Source organism: Nerophis ophidion, linkage group LG03, assembly GCF_033978795.1.
Source record: "Nerophis ophidion isolate RoL-2023_Sa linkage group LG03, RoL_Noph_v1.0, whole genome shotgun sequence".
In the NCBI taxonomy this organism is placed as follows: Eukaryota; Metazoa; Chordata; class Actinopteri; order Syngnathiformes; family Syngnathidae; genus Nerophis; species Nerophis ophidion.
The window spans coordinates 53403453-53423683 of record NC_084613.1 but is presented as its reverse complement, the minus strand read 5'-3'; the positions used below and the strand labels follow the sequence as shown (position 1 = coordinate 53423683).

At 39.8% G+C, this 20231-nt stretch overlaps 2 protein-coding genes across 4 annotated transcripts in view; both read left to right on the top strand.

The window, feature by feature from the left end:
- Positions 1-578, top strand: part of lck (LCK proto-oncogene, Src family tyrosine kinase) — a 46380-nt gene extending 45802 nt beyond the window's left edge. For both annotated transcript variants that reach the window (XM_061895599.1, XM_061895598.1), the window contains 2 exons: positions 7-138; positions 262-578. In XM_061895599.1, the coding sequence (XP_061751583.1) occupies positions 7-138; positions 262-458 (329 nt within the window). In that variant the 3' untranslated portion in view covers positions 459-578. The remainder of the gene's footprint in view (positions 1-6; positions 139-261) is intronic.
- Positions 579-8463: 7885 nt separating this feature from the next.
- On the top strand, positions 8464-20085 carry LOC133549802 (histone deacetylase 1). 2 transcript variants are annotated; one of them, XM_061895596.1, is made up of 14 exons: positions 8464-8621; positions 12096-12208; positions 12291-12408; positions 12494-12568; positions 12659-12797; positions 13848-13989; positions 14065-14157; positions 14232-14340; positions 14411-14551; positions 16917-17025; positions 17199-17329; positions 18956-19108; positions 19498-19549; positions 19622-20085. In XM_061895596.1, the coding sequence occupies exons 1-14, from the start codon at positions 8573-8575 to the stop codon at positions 19647-19649; spliced, it is 1452 nt and encodes a 483-aa protein (XP_061751580.1). In that variant the 5' UTR covers positions 8464-8572; the 3' UTR covers positions 19650-20085. The 2 variants fall into 2 exon arrangements, with proteins under 2 accessions (XP_061751580.1, XP_061751579.1); XM_061895595.1 differs by having other exon boundaries at positions 18956-19126.
- The last annotated feature ends 146 nt before the right edge of the window (positions 20086-20231 follow it).

The window sequence follows — 20231 nt, the reverse complement described above, 5'->3', positions numbered from 1 at the left end:
ACACAGGTGCCAAGTTCCCCATCAAGTGGACCGCCCCAGAAGCTATCAATTATGGGAAATTTTCGATAAAGTCCGATGTGTGGTCATTTGGGATCCTCCTGACAGAAATGGTTACATATGGACGTATACCATACCCTGGTAAGCATTAATGACATTTTCATTATCTCAGCATGATTATTGATATCTCATATTGATTATTTAAATGATGCCCAATGTTGCAAACACACGTTAATAAGTAAGATTGGTCATTTTCTTGTTCAGGTATGTCCAACCCAGAGGTGATCCAGATGCTGGAGCAGGGCTACAGAATGCCAAAGCCAGACAAATGTTCAGATGGACTTTATAATATTATGCGTCACTGCTGGAATGAGACTCCAGAAACTCGACCTACCTTTGAGTACTTGAGGAGTGTTCTGGAGGACTTCCTTGTTGCCACAGAGCGTCAGTACCAAGAGTAGCCGGGACTGTTCGGAAAGACTTTTGGACATATGTAAAATTAATTTTAGGCAGCCTGGGATGTGTTTGCTGGGCACAGCATGCTCTTGCCTTTTTGGATCTAAAATAAAGTGTCTATGGTATTTTCCGGGCTTTAGAGCGCACCAGTATTTAAGCTGAACCCACCAAATTTTAGAAGAAATAGATATATTACAAATGTATATTAGCCGTACCAGATTATAGGCAGCAGATATATACCGGCAAAAAAGATTTTGTAAATGTTTATTTACTCACCTAAATTGTTTCCAAACAATGCCTGTAACACAGCAGTGAAACTGCCGATCATTCAAAAGAGAAGTCATCAACATGGACCCACTAGCTGCGGACGCTACAGTAGCTCTCCAATCAGCTACACAAACTCAATAACTCCACTGTGATGTTTTAGAGAATTTACGAAACAATGAAAAAATGCAATTGTACGTTAATAATACTAACACAGACACTTGAATGTGTTAGCATATTCTCTAATGTTAACGACGCTAGCTTGATTAGATTACGATTGCATGTACAATAATGCATGAAAACACTCCTACAGACATCTCACATGGGACGGTTTAGTAAGTATGAATTGTTTTAGTCATATTGTAAAACGTACAAATGTTGCATGGAGTGAGGAATGAGAATCCTTTCGAGCAGAAATGGTATGGACTTCAGGTTCAAGGCATGAAACAAGTAGTACATGTCAACCCGCAGCACCTGCAGTGAGCAAACTCATCCAAAAGATGTTGCCACAGTACAAACAATAACACACCTTTTCAATGTCTCTGCCGGACATAATTTGAAAACAATTTGTTGAATAAAAAACATTATGGCCGTTAGCAAAGAAAAATCCATTGATTAGCCGCACCGTTTTATATGCCCCAGCGTGCAAAGCATCGGAAAAATGTAGTGGCTTATAGTCCAGAAATTACAGTAGTTTTACATTGTTTAATTTTGTAAATGTAATTACATCACATTTAAGTGTTGTATGATTAAATTCTGCCTTTAAAAAAATCTGTTTGAATTTGGAATTGATAGTTTCATTGTTCAGTTTACGTATTATTCATTGTTGGGATGTCAGTTATTGTTTTTGTTGTTGTGTTCCAGAATGGCCAAGAAATTTTTGATGGGCCTGATTGATATGTGTCGTGAACCTATGAACCGGGTTTGCTTCGAGACCAATTTTCAGACTTTTGGGCAGTTTTTTTAACAGACAAATGCAAAATTAACTTCAAAAATAGTTTGCATGCTGAGTTTAGCTTAAAATATACTGGTAATAACTTAATGAGCAGTTAACTTACTTACAAAATGTCACATAGTAAGGAAATTCATGATTTTTAGCTTTAAACATAATTTTATGCTAACATAAAACATTGGCACACTAACATAAGAAAAATTTGCATATTTTCAAAATGGGGCCAAGTACCAAAATCAATGAATTTTTGGTTAAAATTAAACAAATAAGCTCGAATTTTAGAATGCAAGTGTTAGCTTGCTAACATAGCAAAACTTACAATACTTGCAAGATTGCGTCAAGTGTAAAAATTCATGATTTTTAGGTTTAAATGATAAAATTACTTAAATTGATAGCATAAAACATTAACATGCTAAGAACAGTAGGCACACTTATGAGTAGGGAAGGGAATTGATAAGATTTTCCCGGTTCCGATTCCCCTTTTGATTCTGCTTAACAATTTGGTTCTTTGACGGTTCTCTTATCAATTTTTTTTTTTGTTTGTTTGTGGAAAAACAGAGAAGAGAATGGATTAGCATCAATTTTATTTTGTTTAGAGGAAACATGACATTACAAAGCCTACATTGAGCATGGAAGGAAAAAAATGGTTTTGTGAATAAATCTAAGAAATTCATATTCTTATGTAGAGTTTATCCATACACCCCCTTTATACCGCTTGTCCCTCTCTGGGGGGCAGGGGTGCTGGAGCCTATTCCAGCTACATTCAGATGAAAAGCGGGGTACATAAGTGGACAAGTCGCCACCTCATCGCAGGGCCAACACAGATAGACAGACAACATTCACACTCACATTCACACACAAGTACCAATTTAGTGTTGCAAATCAACCTATCCCCAGGTGTATGTTTTTGGCGGTGGGAGGAAGTCGGAGTACTTGTGTGGCCTGTAATTTTCATCATATGTACACTTCAGCTATGAGAGACACAATGGGGGTTCACACACTGTTGCTGGTATTTGGCCCATTCCTCCTCTAGAGCAGTGATGTTTTGGGGCTGTCGCTGGGCAACATGGACTTTCAACTCCCAAAGATTTTCTATGGGGTTGAGATCTGGAGACTGGCGAAGCCACTCCAGGACCTCGGAATGCTTCTCACAAAGCCACTCCTTCTTTGCCCAGGCAGTGTGTTTGGGATTATTGTCATGCTGAAAGACCCAGCCACGTGTCATATTCAATGCCCTTGATAATGGAAGGAGGGTTTTCAATTAAAATGTCACGTTTCAGGGGCCATATCAGTCGTCCTGGTCCCTTAAGCAGAAAAACACCCCAAATCATGATGGTTTCACCTCCATGCTTCATAGTAGGTATGGTGTTCTTTGGATGCAACTTGGCATTCCTTCTCCTCCAAACACGACAAGTTGAGTTTTTATCAATAAGTTCTATTTTGGTTTTATCTGACCATATGACATTCTCTCAATACTTCTCTGGATCATCCAAATGCTCTCTAGCAAACTTCTTACTATGAATTGATTAACGTGGACCCCGACTTAAACAAGTTGAAAAACTTATTCGGGTGTTACCATTTAATGGTCAATTGTACGGAATATGTACTGAACTGTGCAATCTACTAATAAAAGTTTTAATCAATCAATCAGACGGGTCTGAACATGTACTGGCTTAAGCAGAGGGACACATCTGGCTCTGCAGGATTTGAGTCCCTGGGGGTGTTGTGTGTTACTGATGGTAGACTTAGTTACCTTGCTACCAGCTCGCTGTAGGTCATTCACTAGATCCACTTGTGTGAGTCTGGGATGAATAAATACAAAACATGCACCTGGAGAAAGATTGATTGGCAACACTGAATTGTCCCTAGTGTGTGAATGTGAGTGTGAATGTTGTCTGTCTATATGTGTTGGCCCTGTGATGGGAATGTGTCTTGTCCAGGGTGTAGCCCGCCTTCCATCCAAATGCAGCTGAGATACAGTAGGCTCCAGCACCCCCTGGCTTTCAGCAACCCTTAAAGGGACAAGCGGTAGAAAACGGATGGATGGGTAGAAATATTAAATACAACTATTATAAAGGGATAACTTTTAGGATCAAGAAATATACAACATTGGAATATTTTTTTAAATGAGGGGCAGTGTTCAGAGTTTAGTGTTCTGATGGGATCAAGAAAAAAACTGTTCCTGAGCTTGTGATTTTAACATAATAAGTATCTAATATAATCAGATGGATATAATAAATAATGTATTTATTTTTTCCTGCTGGTGGCGACACATCACATTTTCTGGGTGGTTTCTTTTGTGTAAAAAGCAACGATGATATTTATCCAACCTCGACAAATAAATTATTATTAAAATCATTATGTCGCAAGCCAAATGTTTCATACATAAATGTTGATTCCTTAAACTAAAACCCAAATCCTCACACTGTTATAATGATTTAAACTTATTAATTCAATTTCGGAAGATAGTTTGTAAGGAAAAATAAGCCCTTAAATTATTATCCTTATTCAAGGAATTTCAGTTGTTTTGGATAAGCGTTTGTAAATGTGTTTTTATTTTCCATCCATCCATTTTCTACCGCTTATTCCCTTTTTTGGGGTCGCGGGGGGCGCTGGCGCCTATCTCAGCTACAATCGGGCGGAAGGCGGGGTACACCCTGGACAAGTCGCCACCTCATCGCAGGGTCAACACAGATATACAGACAACATTCACACTCACATTCACACACTAGGGCCAATTTAGTGTTGCCAATCAACCTATCCCCAGGTGCATGTCTTTGGAGGTGGGAGGAAGCCGGAGTACCCGGAAGGGAACCCACGCATTCACGGGGAGGACATGCAAACTCCACACAGAAAGATCCCGAGCCTGGATTTGAACCCAGGACTGCAGGACCTTCGTATTGGGAGGCAGAAGCACTAACCCCTCTGCCACCGTGAAGCGGTGTTTTTATTTTATTTTATCTTAATATTAGTAGTCATTTTATTTCAGACCCGGGGGGTCCATATCACAAACAAATAATCCATACAACAATAAAGGCCAAATAAAAGAAGAAATTAAATAAATAAATAAAAACTTGTATAGAAATAAAATAAATAAAAAACACTGCACAATAGTCAATGCCCAGCATATATGCTTACTCACCAATGGTCATATTAAGCGTTATTTAACCGCCACCGGTGCGGCAACAAAAATGCGATACGGACAAAAAGTATTATTATGTTTTATCTAGGTGAGGATGGGAATTTATCGGTCGATCTACATTCCCATCCTCACCTATGGTCATGAGCTTTGAGTTATGACCGAAATGACAAGATCACGGGTACAAGCGGACGAAATGAGCTTCCTCCACTGGGTGGCGGGGCTCTCCCTTAGAGATAGGGTGAGAAGCTCTGCCATCCGGAAGGAGCTCAAAGTAATGTCGCTGCTCCTTCACGTCGAGAGGAGCCAGATGAGGTGGTTCGGGCATCTGGTCAGGATGCCACGTTTCGGGCACGTCCGACCAGTAGGAGGCCACGGGGAAGACGTAAGACACTTTGGGAAGACTATCTCTCGCCTAGAAGGAGTTGGACAAAGGGGCTGGGGAGAGGGAAGTCTGGGCTTCCCTGCTCAAACTGCTGCCCCCGCGACTCGACCTCGGATAAGCGGAAGAAGATGGATGGATGGATGGATGGATGGATGGATTTATTTTGTGTTATTATTAGTTGTCATTTGATTTCAGACAAAGGGGGGTCCATATCACAGAAAAATAAATAACAACAAATAAAAAAAAATAAGAAATAAAATAAGGATAGGAGGATAGATCTTTATTGTCATTCCACAAGTACAACGAAATTGCACAAGTACAACGAAATTTCATTTTTGGCACAGTCCCACTAAGAGCAGACATACGTTACAGGGGGGGACAAGACGAGACCGCCAACGGATCAGCCACTTACAAAGCTCCTTAAAAAAAAGGTGAGAAAAGGGTGACATTGGGAGAGGGGTGGGGGTGGTGGGGGGTAAAAAAAATATCAGTCTAAGGCTAGACCCTCAGGAGGGGTCCAGACTGAGTCCAAGGAAAAAAACCTCCATAGCAAAGCACATATACATATTACAACATACATCTCGAGATATCTAGCAACAGAGGGAAGGTAGTTCAAGGTCATGGTGGTAGGCCGCAGCTCTCAGGCGCTGACCATCCATTCATCGCCCCTATGGGATTTGCGTCGAGGGCATTGGGTTAGGGGGTAGGGGATGTGTGTGTGGCGTATATTTTAGTGGATGTGTGTGTGTGTAAGCCCGTAGTGTGTCTCTGTTCCGAGGCCTTGATGAATTGTGCAGTCGCTAGTCCAAAGTCAACAACAAAATGTGTGTGTCCATGAAAGACAGAAAGGGAGTTTGTTGTGTCTTCTCTGCGCTGTCCTTCGGGAGAGTCTCGAAGCCAGGGAAATAATCCAAGTTAGAATGATTTTGTATGCGGGTGAAAATGAAATTTGCTTTTCACCCTAAATTGTCTATGATTGCTCCTCAAAACTGCGGGGTAGACAGTCCGATGTAATCCACAGTTCTTCCCGCATCTTCCAATCATTTGTGGCAGCTTTGGGGTACTTTGAAAACTGCCAGCAACTTCCAATTTGTCGACAAACCAGACCAACGCTTACTCCAATCAGCAGATGTCCTGTTGTCATAATTCCGAATAGGTAGATATCTTCACGTAATCGACAGAAAAGGGTCGCCAGGCCACGCGGCCCTCCTTCTTCTCCCAAGAGTCCATCATGTGTCCAGCAACAACCGCTTCGTCATGACAGCAGGTTCCCCCAAACCCGAGATCTTGTCAATATTGTTGAGGCCAGTTAAATGGTTCCAATGTTTAGATTTGGAGAGCAATGCAAAAAGAGGCAACAAGAAAGTTAAGACAAGACACAACAAAGAAGCAAGCAGGAGAGATAAGGGAGAGGAAAGGGGAGCGTCCACCCTTGATGAGTGCCACAGAGAAAGGGAAAAAAACTTGTACAAAAATAAAATGAATAAAAAACACTCCACAACAGTCACAGCCAGCATACAGGTTAATATTAACAGATACAGACAAAAAGTATTATTATGTTTTATCTATTTGTATTGTTTGTTATTAAAAAAAAATGTTGACATAAAAATGTTGATCGCTCAACCTCGTAAATGTTTGAAATATTGTAATGCATTGGAAGTGCCTTAAAGGCCTACTGAAATGAGATTTTCTTATTTAAACGGGGATAGCAGGTCCATTCTATGTGTCATACTTGATCATTTCGCAATATTGCCATATTTTTGTTGAAAGGATTTAGTAGAGAACATCCACGATAAAGTTCACAACTTTCGGTGCTAAGAGAAATGCCCTGCCACATATTCACATTGATTTTAATGGGAGCCTCCAACAAAAACAGCTATTCAGACCGAGAAAACGACAATTTCCCCATTAATTTGAGCGAGGATGAAATATTCGTGTTTGAGGAGATTGATAGCGACGGATTAGAAAAAAAAAAAAAAGTTAAAAAAAAAAATGCGATTGCATTGGGACGGATTCCGATGTTTTTAGACACATTTACTAGGAGAATTCTGGGAAATCCCTTATCTTTCTATTGTGTTGCTAGTGTTTTAGTGAGTTAAATAGTACCTGATAGTCAGAGGTGTGTCTCCACGGGTGTCTTGACGCCAATGTCTCAGGGAAGTCGACGGCAGCTATCGACGGCACAAGCTCAGCTTTTCTCCGGTAAGAAGCGACTTTTTACCACAATTTTCTCACCGAAACTTGCCGGTTGACAAGTGGTCGGGATCCATGTTCGCTTGACCGCTCTCCGATCCATAGTAAAGTTTCACCTCCAGGAATTTTAAACAAGGAATCACTGTGTGTTTGTGTGGCTAAAGGCTAAAGCTTCCCACCTCCATCTTTCTACTGTGACTTCTCCAATATTAATTGAACAAATTGCAAAGGATTCAGCAACACAGATCTCCAAAATACTGTGTAATTATGCGGTTATAGCAGACAACTTTTAGCTGTGTGTGTGTGAGCAGCGCTCATATTTCCTAACAGTCCGTGACGTCACGCGTACACGTCATCATTACGCGACGTTTTCAAGAAGAAAAACTCCCGGGAAATTTAAAATTGCAATTTAGTAAACTAAAAAGACCGTATTGGCATGTGTTGCAATGTTAATATTTCATCATTGATATATAAACTACCAGACTGCGTGGTGGGTAGTAGTAGGTTTTAGTAGGCCTTTAACACAGTGTTTTTAAAAATATGTGTATATTGCTTTATATCCTATGTGTTCTGAATTCAATCCTAATATATCTTCCACTACTAACCTTATATTTTCTTTCGCCAACTTACTTATATTTCCCTTTCTCTATTGTATTTCCTACAATTTATTAAAACATGGCCAACACTTTCTATCTGACGGCCTTTGTCACACAGTTAATCACACAGTTCTGCAGTATGTTTCCCTATTTCAACGAACTATTTAGATACTTATGTCCTAATGTCATTCTACTAATAATGTCTTCTTCCTTCCAATTTCTACCCCCTCCTCTCATGGACTTTGTAATACTCTCTACCTTTTGTTTTCTTATTCCAATTATCCTGCCACTTTTTATTTTGTTCTATCTTAATTATGTTCTTCACTTCTTCTTTACTGTGCTTAATCTCCATGTTTACTTTGGAAGTGCCTTAATTTGCTCGTGTATTTACAACGTGTACTTCTTGCGTTGAATTGTTTTTCAAAGCAAAAAGCAATGACGAGGAAGAAAAAGTGTGACATTGTCGCCCCCTGGTGGGGTCTGCTGTCATTGGAGCCCATCCATTTGAACGCCGTACAGATTAGGGACGCCTCTTGTACTTGTGCAGCCTCCCGCGGGTGAGCGGCTGAGACCAACCAAATAGGACTAAAATGGCGCTTAGTCAAGGAACAAAGAAAAAAGTTTGCTACTACTATGACGGTAAGTTGAAAGTTGTGCGTGTGTTTCGAGCAGTGGCTGCAGTGGTGAACGTAATCGGCTGTTTTGTTGCCAACAAAGGTTTCAGTCGTTTCTCCACTCGATGAATCGCACACGCTAGTTAGCCTAGCTAGCTTAAAGCTACAGCCGCTCCATTGTGTCCAGATACACACTATTAACACTTACCTACTTGTCTGAAAGTGGCTTTATTAAATATCATGTTATTAAATGCATTGTAGGGGTCCTTTGCTAGCAAACGTGACTGCTTGCGAGCGAACATTAACTATTAAGTGTGGGTCGATGTCAACAAAATTAAACATATAGCTAAGATTAGCACCTCATGCTAGGAGGCAGGGAGGCACAATTATGGTCAAAATTTAAAAAATAGAAAAGCTACTTGCACGCCTCTGCTTCTCCCTCCGTCTCATGTTTACTCACGCTTTCGATATGCCCTGAAAGTATTTGAACTAGGGCTGACCGATATGGCCTTTTTTTAATATCTCGATATGTTTAGACCATATCGCGATACACGATATATATCGCGATATTGTTGCCTTAGTCTTGAATTTACACTGGATACATAAGCACAGCAGTATGGTGATTATATGTGTATATATTAGGGTTGGGCGATATTGCCTTTTTTTAATACCGCGATATTTTTAGGCCATATCGCGATATACAATATATTTCTCAGTATTTTGCCTTAGCCTTTAATGAACACTGGATACATACAATCGCAGCAGTATGATGATTATGTGTGTCTACATTGGGGCTGGGCGATATTGCCTTTTTTTAATATCTTGATATTTTTAGGCCATATTGTGATACACGATATTGCGATATTTTGCCTTAGCCTTGAATGAACACTGGAAAAATACAATCACAGCAGTATGGTGATTATTTGTGTCTACATTAGGGCTGTGCGATATTGCCTTTTTTAATACTGCAATATTTTTAGGCCATATCGCGATACACGATATATATCGCGATATTTAGCCTTAGCCTTGAATGAACACTGGATACATATAATCACAGCAGTATGGTGATTCTATCCGTCTACATTAAAACCTTGTTGTTCATACTGCATTAATATATGCTACTTTTAAACTTTCATGCAGAGAAGGAAATCACAACTAAGTCAATTTACCAAAACTGTATTTATTAAAGGCCTACTGAAACCCACTACTACCGACCACGCAGTCTGATAGTTTATCAGTCTGATAGTTTATATATCAATGATGAAATATTAACGTTGCAACACATGCCAATACGGCCTTTTAAGTTTACTAAATTGCAATTTTAAATTTCCCCCCAAGTGTCGTGTTGAAAACGTCACAGTATGATGACGCGTCCGTTTGACATCTCGGGTTGTAGCGGACATTATTTTCCAGCCCGATCCAAGCTATAAGTAGTCTGCTTTAATCGCATAATTAAACAGTATTCTGGACATCTGTGTTGCTGAATCTTTTTCAATTTGTTCAATTAATAATGGAGAAGTCAAAGTGGAAAGCTGGAGGTGGGAGCTTTAGCCTTTAGCCACACAAACACAGTCCTTGTTTAAAATTCCCGAAGGCGAAGCTTTACTATGGATCAGAGCGGTCAAGCGAACTTGGATCCCAACCACATGTCTACCAGCAGTTTTCGGTGAGAAAATTGTGGTAATAAGTTTGCTTATCAGCGGAGCTTCCAGCAGCGTGACTTGCCTCAGAGACTCTGGTGTCAACACACGTACCGGTGGCCACACTCCTCCGACTTTAGGTACTATTTAATCTCACTAAAACACTAACACGATGGGCAGATAAGGGATTTTCCAGAATTATCCTAGTAAATGTGTGTAATAACATCTGCAATCGTCTTTTTTTTTTACTTGTTTTTTTTTTTTTTTTCTAGTCAATTACTCTCACTATCCTCATTTAAGAATCTTTCATCTTCGCTCAAATTAATGGGGATATTGTCGCTTTCTCGGTCGGAATATCTCTTGCTGCTGGAGGCTCACATTATAAACAATGTGAGGATGTGAGGAGCCCTACAACCAGTGACGTCACGCGCACATCGCCTGCTACTTCCGGTAAAGGCAAGGCTTTTTTATTAGCGACCTAAAGTTGCGAACTTTATCGTCAATGGTCTTTACTAAATCCTTTCAGCAAAAATATGGCAATATCGCGAAATGATCAAGTATGACACATAGAATGGACCTGCTATCCCCGTTTAAATAAGAAAATCTAATTTCAGTAGGCCTTTAAAGTTATTAGCAGGTGACTTTTCAAATGATGTTACATATTAGCAGTAATGCTACTTTTGGTAGCAACGCCTGTGCGCCACACTTGACAAATGAAAGTTGTCTATTCGACATATTCCCGCTTGAAGCCGAACCACCGCCAGACGATGGACTCCGTGCTGTTTTTCTTGGGAATTATTTCTTCCTTCATTTGTTACGAGATTCGCACCTTCTTTCTCTCGCAACAACCCGCTAGCATCACAGCTAACGTTAGCCACGCCGCTACCTCTCTGCTGGGCGAGAGCGTATACCTATGTGACGTATGATGTGACGTATGTAAGAATGTGCGCCTGCTTGTCTGTGAGAAGGAGACAAAGGAAAGAGCAAGAAGAGCCTGTAGTGTAATGCCCGCAGCTCAAGACAACTGCGTGAGAACGTTTACTTGAATGTTACGATATAGTCATTTTCTATATCGCACAGAGACAAACCCGCGAAATATCGCGTATATCGATATATTGCCCAGCCCTAGTCTACATTTAAACATTTTTCTTCATACTGCATTAATATATGATCATTTTAAACTTTCATGCAGAGAAGGAAATCACAACTAAGTCAGTTTACCAAAACTGTATTTATTAAACAGTTATTAGTGGGTGACTTTTCAAATGATGCTACATATTAGCAGTAATGCTACTTCTGGTAGCAATGCTTGTGCCCCACACTTGACAAATTAAAGTTGTTTTTTCCGCATCTTCCCGCTTGAAGCCGAACCCTGCTGTTTTTCATGGGAAGTAATTCTTCTTTCATTTGTTACTATATTCGCACCTTCTTTCTCTCGTATTACCACTCCCATGGCTTCGCTAGCATCACAGCTAACGTCACCCATGCTGCTACCTCTCTGTTTGGGGAGGTCGTGTGACGTTGCACACATGACCGATGTAAGAAGGTGCGCTTGTTTTAAGTCTCTGTGAGGAGGAGAGACAAAAAGAGGGAGAGACGCATGCAGTGTAATGCCCGCAGCTAAAAACAACTACGTGAGAACGTATACTCAAATATCACGATATAGTCATTTTTTATATCGCACAGAGACAACCCCGCAATACATCGCGTATATTGATATATCGCCCAGCCCTAATTTCAGCCGACTGACGTGCGTGGATTTTTACTCATTTTCAGCGTAAGCACACAGGAATGTGAAAGTGCTTGCAGTTTGGACTTGTGAAATTGTTTCAACTGTGTTGTTTGTTTCTCCATTTCAGGTGATGTTGGAAATTATTACTATGGCCAGGGCCACCCCATGAAGCCACATCGTATTCGTATGACACATAACTTGTTGCTCAACTATGGCCTCTACAGAAAAATGGAGATATATGTATGTTTGGATTCAATTGACTTGCTGCTTATTGAAATACTTGCACTGGCATGTGTTGAGCTAATTCTATTCGACATTGCAGCGTCCACACAAAGCCAGCGGCGAGGAAATGACCAAGTACCACAGTGATGATTACATCAAATTTCTGCGCTCCATCCGTCCAGACAACATGTCAGAGTACAGCAAACAAATGCAGCGATGTAAGATGGGTGACACAGTCTATGAAGACATCTTCAATCAATATTTTAAATGATTGCTCATTATTTCCAATTTTTGTTTTTTCAGTTAATGTAGGAGAAGATTGTCCAGTGTTTGATGGTTTGTTTGAGTTCTGCCAGCTCTCGGGTGGCGGCTCTGTCGGTAAGATGTGAAGTCCCTCTAGACCACAATATTTATAATTTATGTTGGTGGAATCAGGCTGCTAATTTTCATTGCCTGTTTCTGTTTTAGCTGGTGCTGTGAAGTTGAACAAACAGCAGACGGACATAGCTATCAACTGGGCAGGGGGCCTCCATCACGCCAAAAAGTCAGAGGCCTCTGGGTTTTGCTACGTCAACGACATTGTGCTGGCCATACTTGAATTACTGAAGTGAGCGCACACACACTTAAATACTTTTATTATGTTCAGCCTGTAACAATTTTAAATTGGGTTTTTCGAGAGTTTGGCCCTGCGAATTAGGAGGCGACTTGTCCTCTGTGAACCCGGCCTCTGCCCGAATGCAGTTGAGATAGGCTCCAGCACCTCTGCGACCCTGAATGGGACAAGCAGTAGAAAATGGATGGATGGATTTCGAGAGTTAATTATAGTGTCTATAAAACCAGATTTTAAGACAGCGGTCGAGGTCCTTAGTAGTCCTGGGTTCAATCCCGGGCTCGGTATCTTTCTGTGTGGCGTTTGCATGTTCTCCCCGTGACTGCGTGGGTTCCCTCCGGCTTCCTCCCACCTCCAAAGACATGCACCTGGGGATAGGTTGATTAGCAACACTAAATGGTCCCTCGTGTGTGAATGTGAGTGTGAATGTTGTCTGTATCTGTGTTGGCCCTGCGATGAGGTGGCGACTTGTCCAGGATGTACCCCGCCTTCTGCCCGAATGCAGCTGAGATAGGCTCTAGCGACCCCCCGCAACCCCAGAAAATGGCAGTAGCAATCAGGTGCTAATTCTTCCAAAATATGTTTTTTCGTACTGCTGAAAATTGAGACCACAATAAATAAAGCTGCTTTACAAAAATAATTATAGCAAACTATAACTGCAGCTGCTTTATGTTGGCTTTCAGATTCCAAGATCAACTTACAGCGATGAAGGCAGCAGCTCTTGCCTTAAAACTAATCTTGTGTAGTGAATACTTTTTTTTTCTTTTTTTTACTGTGGTACCACTGCATGTTATATTAATACTGTGCGAAATACAACAAATACTGCAATGCAAGTTAATAAAAAAGTGCTATATTGTTTACATTTTGCCTCAGCAAAATAGTCATTTAAAAAAGTAAAACAATTATTTAGAACACATGAACAGAATGGAATCCAATGAAATAAGGCTGGTATCTAGCAATTTCAAAAGCTGCACATTACTACATGGTACAAACATGCGTGTAAAACGTTTATATTAGTTCATTTGAAGTAAACACCTCTTTCTTTAGGTACCACCAGAGAGTTCTGTACATAGACATTGACATCCATCATGGAGACGGTGTGGAAGAAGCCTTCTACACGACAGACCGTGTCATGACTGTGTCTTTCCACAAGTATGGAGAGTACTTCCCTGGCACCGGTGACCTCAGAGTATGTTGTTTACAAGTAAAATGTAGTTCAGTCTAAACTTTTATTTAGTGACACTTTCTCCCCTCCTTTCTACAGGACATTGGGGCTGGGAAGGGTAAATATTATGCTGTGAATTACCCTTTGAGAGATGGAATTGATGATGAGTCTTATGAAGCCATATTCAAGCCTGTGAGTCAAACAGATTTTGAGTTGTTGTAGTTTGAGTAAAAGAAGCTTTTTCAAGCGAGTGGTATTCTGTATAGATCATGGCCAAGGTGATGGAGATGTACCAGCCCAGTGCAGTGGTTCTGCAGTGTGGCGCAGACTCTCTGTCAGGAGACAGACTGGGCTGCTTCAACCTCACTATTAAAGGTAAGTGATCACTCATTACACTATGCATCAATCAAGCAATTTCTCTAGCAGCCATGTGACGTATGCTCAGGACACGCCAAATGTGTGGAGTACATGAAGAGCTTCAACCTGCCGCTGCTAATGCTGGGAGGTGGCGGCTACACTATCCGAAACGTTGCGCGCTGCTGGACGTATGAGACCGCCGTCGCACTTGATACATCTATCCCTAATGGTAAGTCTTTGAGGTGTTTTATTATGAGATAGGATTTACATTTATGCAAATCAAGAACATAAATCCCTTGTTAATGGGGCTGTTTGCCACCTTTACACTTTTATAAGTCTTTTAAACATTTTATCGTATCCTCTTCCAACTTAACGCACGTAAAACTATGCCTCACGTAACATACGCGTATTAGCTTTGTAAGGTGTCAGCCAATAGCAATTTGGCAATATTTAGCTAATAAAATCAGCTATGATTGAAAGTGTATTCTATTACAACAACAAAACTACAAACCCTGTTTCCATATGAGTTGGGAAATTGTGTTAGATGTAAATATAAACGGAATACAATGATTTGCAAAAAAAATTCAACCCATATTCAATTGAATAGGCTATGCAAAGCCAAACCCACTTACCAACAACACCATGAAACGCTGCCGGCTTCGCTGGGCCCGAGTTCATCAAAGATGGACTGATACAAAGTGGAAAAGTGTTCTATGGTCTGACGAGTCCACATTTCAAATAATATTTGGAAACAGAGGACGTGGTGTCCTCCAGAACAAAGAGGAAAATAACCATTCGGGTTGTTTTAGGCGCAAAGTTCAAAAGCCAGCATCTGTGATGGTATGGGGGTGTATTAGTGCCCAAGGCATGGGTAACTTACACATCTGTGAAGGCACCATTAATGCTGTAAGGTCCATATAGGTTTTGGAGCAACATATGTTGACATCCAAGCAACGTTATCATGGACGCCCCTGCTTATTTCAGCAAGACAATGCCAAGCCATGTGTTACAATAGCGTGGCTTCGTAGTAAAGGAGTGCAGGTACTTTCCTGGCTCGCCTGCAGTCCAGACCTGTCTCCCATCGAAAATGTGTGGAGCATTATGAAGCGTATAATACGACAGCGGAGACCCCGGACTGTTGAACGACTGAAGCTGTATATAAAACAAAAATGGGAAAGAATTCCACTTTCAAGGCTTCAACAATTAGTTTCCTCAGTTCTCAAACGTTTATTGAGTGTTGTTAAAATAAAAGGTGATGTAACACATGCCCTTTCCCAACTACTTTGGCACGTGTTGCAGCCATGAAATTCTAGGTTAATTATTTGCAAAAAAAAAATTGTTTGAGTTGGAACATCAAATATCTTGTCTTTGTAGTGTAGTCAATTGAATATGAGTTGAAAATGATTTGCAAATCATTGTATTCTGTTTATATTTACATCCAACGCAATTTCCCAACTCATATGGAAATAGGGTTTGTAAGTTGTTAGTTGCTTCACTGGGACTGTTTTGTGTACATACAAGCTCGGGATGTAATGATAACGGTGGCAAAGTCTCGACGGTTAGTAATACCATATTAAATTAGAATGATTTAAAAACCATGATTAAACTGCGCTTTGATAAACTCACGGACTGACTAGCACCAGTTTACTAGCTTAAATGCTAACATTAAACAAGAGACAATGTCTTTCCACATTAAGAAACTACATACCCCAATCTCAATTTACACAAACCAATGGCTGTCTGAGAAACCAGGATATTTTATTGTACACATTGAGCCTACAAACTGCTCTTTTAGAACAGAGTAATCGTGCAGAGGAATACAAGACGGAGGGGTTTTTACGATGCGTTTAAGGACAACTGAACAGTAGAATGCCTGTCAGAGATAAATAAGATTTGATTTGCTATGCATTTTTCATTTAAAATGTTACAGTTCAAACCAGTGTTTAAATCATTAAAAGCTTAGTCATTTAAACAGAAAAAATACTAAGACTAATAAACAATCAGTGAAGCATAAGAAACACAAAATATGCAAAATAGTGGGTTGTCGAAAATTGCGTCCATATATTTGAGATATTTAAAAAAATAACTTGATCAAAAGGATTTCAGCGTGTATAAATACTCTTTAAGCACATTCAACAATACCACAATAATGATAACCCTGATAATTTTGGTGAGGTAAACTTTGATATGAAATTTTTGCGTGTGCCAGTGTACGAGACAGTGATGAATGACAAACCTGAACGCCAGACTATTACCTTGGGCCGATGAGCAATTGTTATTCATGAATCATTATAATTAGTTATGTAAGATCTCGACATGTGTAAAAACAAAGTGGTGATATACGCTAGCAGTTGGTGCTCTTATCAAATTTTTGTTGGATTTAACGTTGAGCAGAAAACAGCCCCTTTTAAGATTTTGTGAGTTGTGACCAGCTTTTGTGTTTTTCAACACATGCATTGTAATATCTGGGAGGGGGTGGGGGTCAAATGTCTTTATTGTCACATTTGTAAACATGAAGTTTTCTGCTGCCTCATACAAAAAATGCAATGTGCTGATAAATATTTTGTATGACTTCTCACCCTTTTTTTTCCTAGAACTCCCATACAATGACTACTTTGAGTACTTCGGACCAGACTTTAAGCTGCACATCAGCCCCTCCAATATGACCAACCAGAACACCAATGACTACCTGGAGAAGATTAAGTATGTCTGCAAAACTGCTGCATCCTTTTTTAGTAAAACCCACATGGGGTGTAGCATTGAATTTCCTTTATTTTTATTATGAAAGACTGTCATTCTTTGCAGCTCACTTGGCATACAAGTGAGAGGCCGTACAATCTATTAAATTTACATGTGACATCTGTTGTTCCTGGTAGACAGCGTTTGTTTGAGAACTTGCGCATGCTGCCCCATGCTCCAGGGGTACAAATGCAGGCCATTCCAGAAGACGCCGTACAGGAAGACAGTGGAGACGAGGAAGAGGAGGACCCCAACAAACGCATATCCAGTAAGAACCTTTCAGGCTTCATTGACATGTTAAAGATTTAAAGCTTTTTTTTTTTTTCTTTTTTTTTTTACCAAGAAATATAAGAAAAACCACTGGCTAGCATATGTTACGTATAGTTGGATTAAAATAACAGTCTGAAAAATTTAAAATATACATATTTCTCACAATTACAAACTGAATAGAATTAGTCGTTGGGTCCGACAAGATTATTGCTGTTCATGGCTGTCGTTCCCTAAGAAGCAGCTAACTATATTTAGTATGGGTGTGGGAAAAAATCGATTCGAATACGAATTTAATCTAATACGTTGTGCGATTCAGAATCGATTCTCATTTTTTAAAAATCAATTCATCTCATAAGCTTGACAACACACTGTGTCCAATATTTTCACAAAGATAAAATAAGTCATATTTTTGGTTCGTTTAATAGTTAAAACAAATGTACATTATTGCAATCAGTTGTTAAAACATTGTCCTTTATAATTATAAAAGCTTTTTTTTTTTTTTTAAATCTACTACTCTCCTTGCATGTCAGCAGACGGGTAGATCCTGCTGAAATCCTATGTATTGAATGAATACAGAATCGTTTTGAATCGGAAAAATATCGTTTTTGAATCGAGAATCGAGTCGAATCAAAAAAAATCGATATATTATCGAATCGTGACCCAAAGAATCGAATAGTGGGACACCCAACGATCCACAGCCCTTATATTTAGTCATGTTGTTACAACAGCCTATACTCAATGGTAGTTAAACTTGTCAACTCGCTATTGTTATTTAGCAATCACCATAATATGTGGTGTAGCTTACATGCTCAGACATTTGACATAATCTCGTTATGTCATTCGACAAAGTTCATTTGCGACTTGTAGGTCTTCCCATTAAAGGGTGTTTTGCGTCATGAGCCGTATTTCTCACAAAATCTCGTCCCTAGAGACTTCACTTTGAGAAAGATGGACGCTATGCGATTCCATGGTTTTGGAGCTATAATTAGTATTGCAGCATCTAATGTTGCTGTGATTGTCAATAGAAGACGAAGGCAGTGCCACGGATAAGGGATTATTGGAATTGTGAGAGAATTGTGAACAAGGAATTCACAGACTAATTGTGGATTGAAGGGCTTTCTCGATTTTGTTCGGCCATGTGGGTCTCTCTCAGAGCCTTCGGTCCGACCTCTTTCTGAGAAGGCACCTGCAAGAGGGCCTGGTGCCACCTCGCCCCCTCCCGGCTGACCGATTGGAAGAGAGACCAAGCCGACCCATTTGCCCTAACTGTCCTGCATCGGCACCCTGCCGGTTCGGTGTTTAGGTGCCCTTTAAACTCGGTGAAGGTGTTTTTATCATGCTCCTGCAACACACTCCAATATCAAAATATGTCATAAGAGCATAAACATTCATTTGCAATATTTAAGAGGTTTTTTTGGAATATGGATGTTTCCATTACCAGATTCCTATTGTGATAATTAGGTTTTGCGCATTTCTAGGGGTAATGAAAAGGCAGCTACAGTTGGCGCCCTTTTGACACAGCCCCGTTTTTTAATGAGCGTTCAGAACATGAATCAATTCAGCTAATAATCATCAGTTGTACATAAGCAGTACTTTACTATAACTCCAACCTGTTCATTCTCAGTTCGTGCTCACGACAAGAGGATAGCTTGTGAAGAGGAATTCTCCGACTCTGAGGACGAAGGTGAAGGAGGCCGCCGAAACACAGCCAACTTTAAGAAGGCCAAGCGAGTCAAGACTGAGGGAGAAAAGGAGGCTGAAGAAAAGGAGAAGAAAGGTGAGGAGGAAACAAAAGGTATTTATTTATTTATTTTTGTTCTCATCTCACACTTAATTAATGTTTTCGTTCATACACCACTGTGGATTGCTGACTTGGCATGAAACACTCATAATATTGGGGGCCATCATAGTGGAGTAAAGGTGACTAATGTATGTACAAAAACATGTATTGTAACATATTTTATTTAATTTTGCTTACATTTGTAATCAGTTAAAAGTGCCAGTGTTATTTTGGAGTATCCACACGTTCACAATCTAATTTTAAAATGCATCTTCACAAACATTGGCTGATAACATATCTTTGGTATGACTGTATTTGTTATCTCTGCTTATGAACAGCTTTTTTATATAATTGTTGGAGTTGTGACATTATACTGTTTTATACAGATGTGAAAGATGATGAGAAGGCCCCAGAGGAGGAGAAAATGGACACATCAAAGTGAGCAAAAACACACTTTAACACCCATGTTGTACGAGAAATAGTTATTTATGCCACATACTGCTCCTTTAGGCCGAAAGAGGAGTCGAAGACACCTTAAGACCCCCAGCACCTAACGATGAAAATGCTCTTTTAGCAAGATGGTCTTTTATTTTGGGGATGGGGACGGGAGGGGGGATTGCTTATGTGGAGAAGGATGGGATAGGATTAGGAAATGTTTCTTTTCTCAGATACCTTTCCACTATTACTGTCCATCAACAGAATAAATGTTTTGAATATTGTTTTTGTAAGCTTATCTTCATCTACAAACCTTTTTATGCTCCAATTCCTCAATTTTCTTTTGTCCGGCAACAATTTTCAAATGGCTTATAGCACACTTATGGTTTTACATCTGATGGAGTTAATTTATTTAAATCAGATACTGTGGCAAATCCATTGTTTTTTATATATATCATTTTCTTTCACGCCTACTTTGGTTCTGTGACTTTGAGAGTATAGTTCATGCATGTTTGTATAATAGATCCTTTTCTATAATACTTTTGTATCAGTTGTCTTTTTTGCTTTAGTCTCCTTAAATGGTTTGAGTATTTAAGCATTTAATTAGAAATTACTGCAAAATATTTTATTCCATTCAATGTCGAATTAAAATATTTGCACTCCTGAAGCATTTGCAAAAAATGCT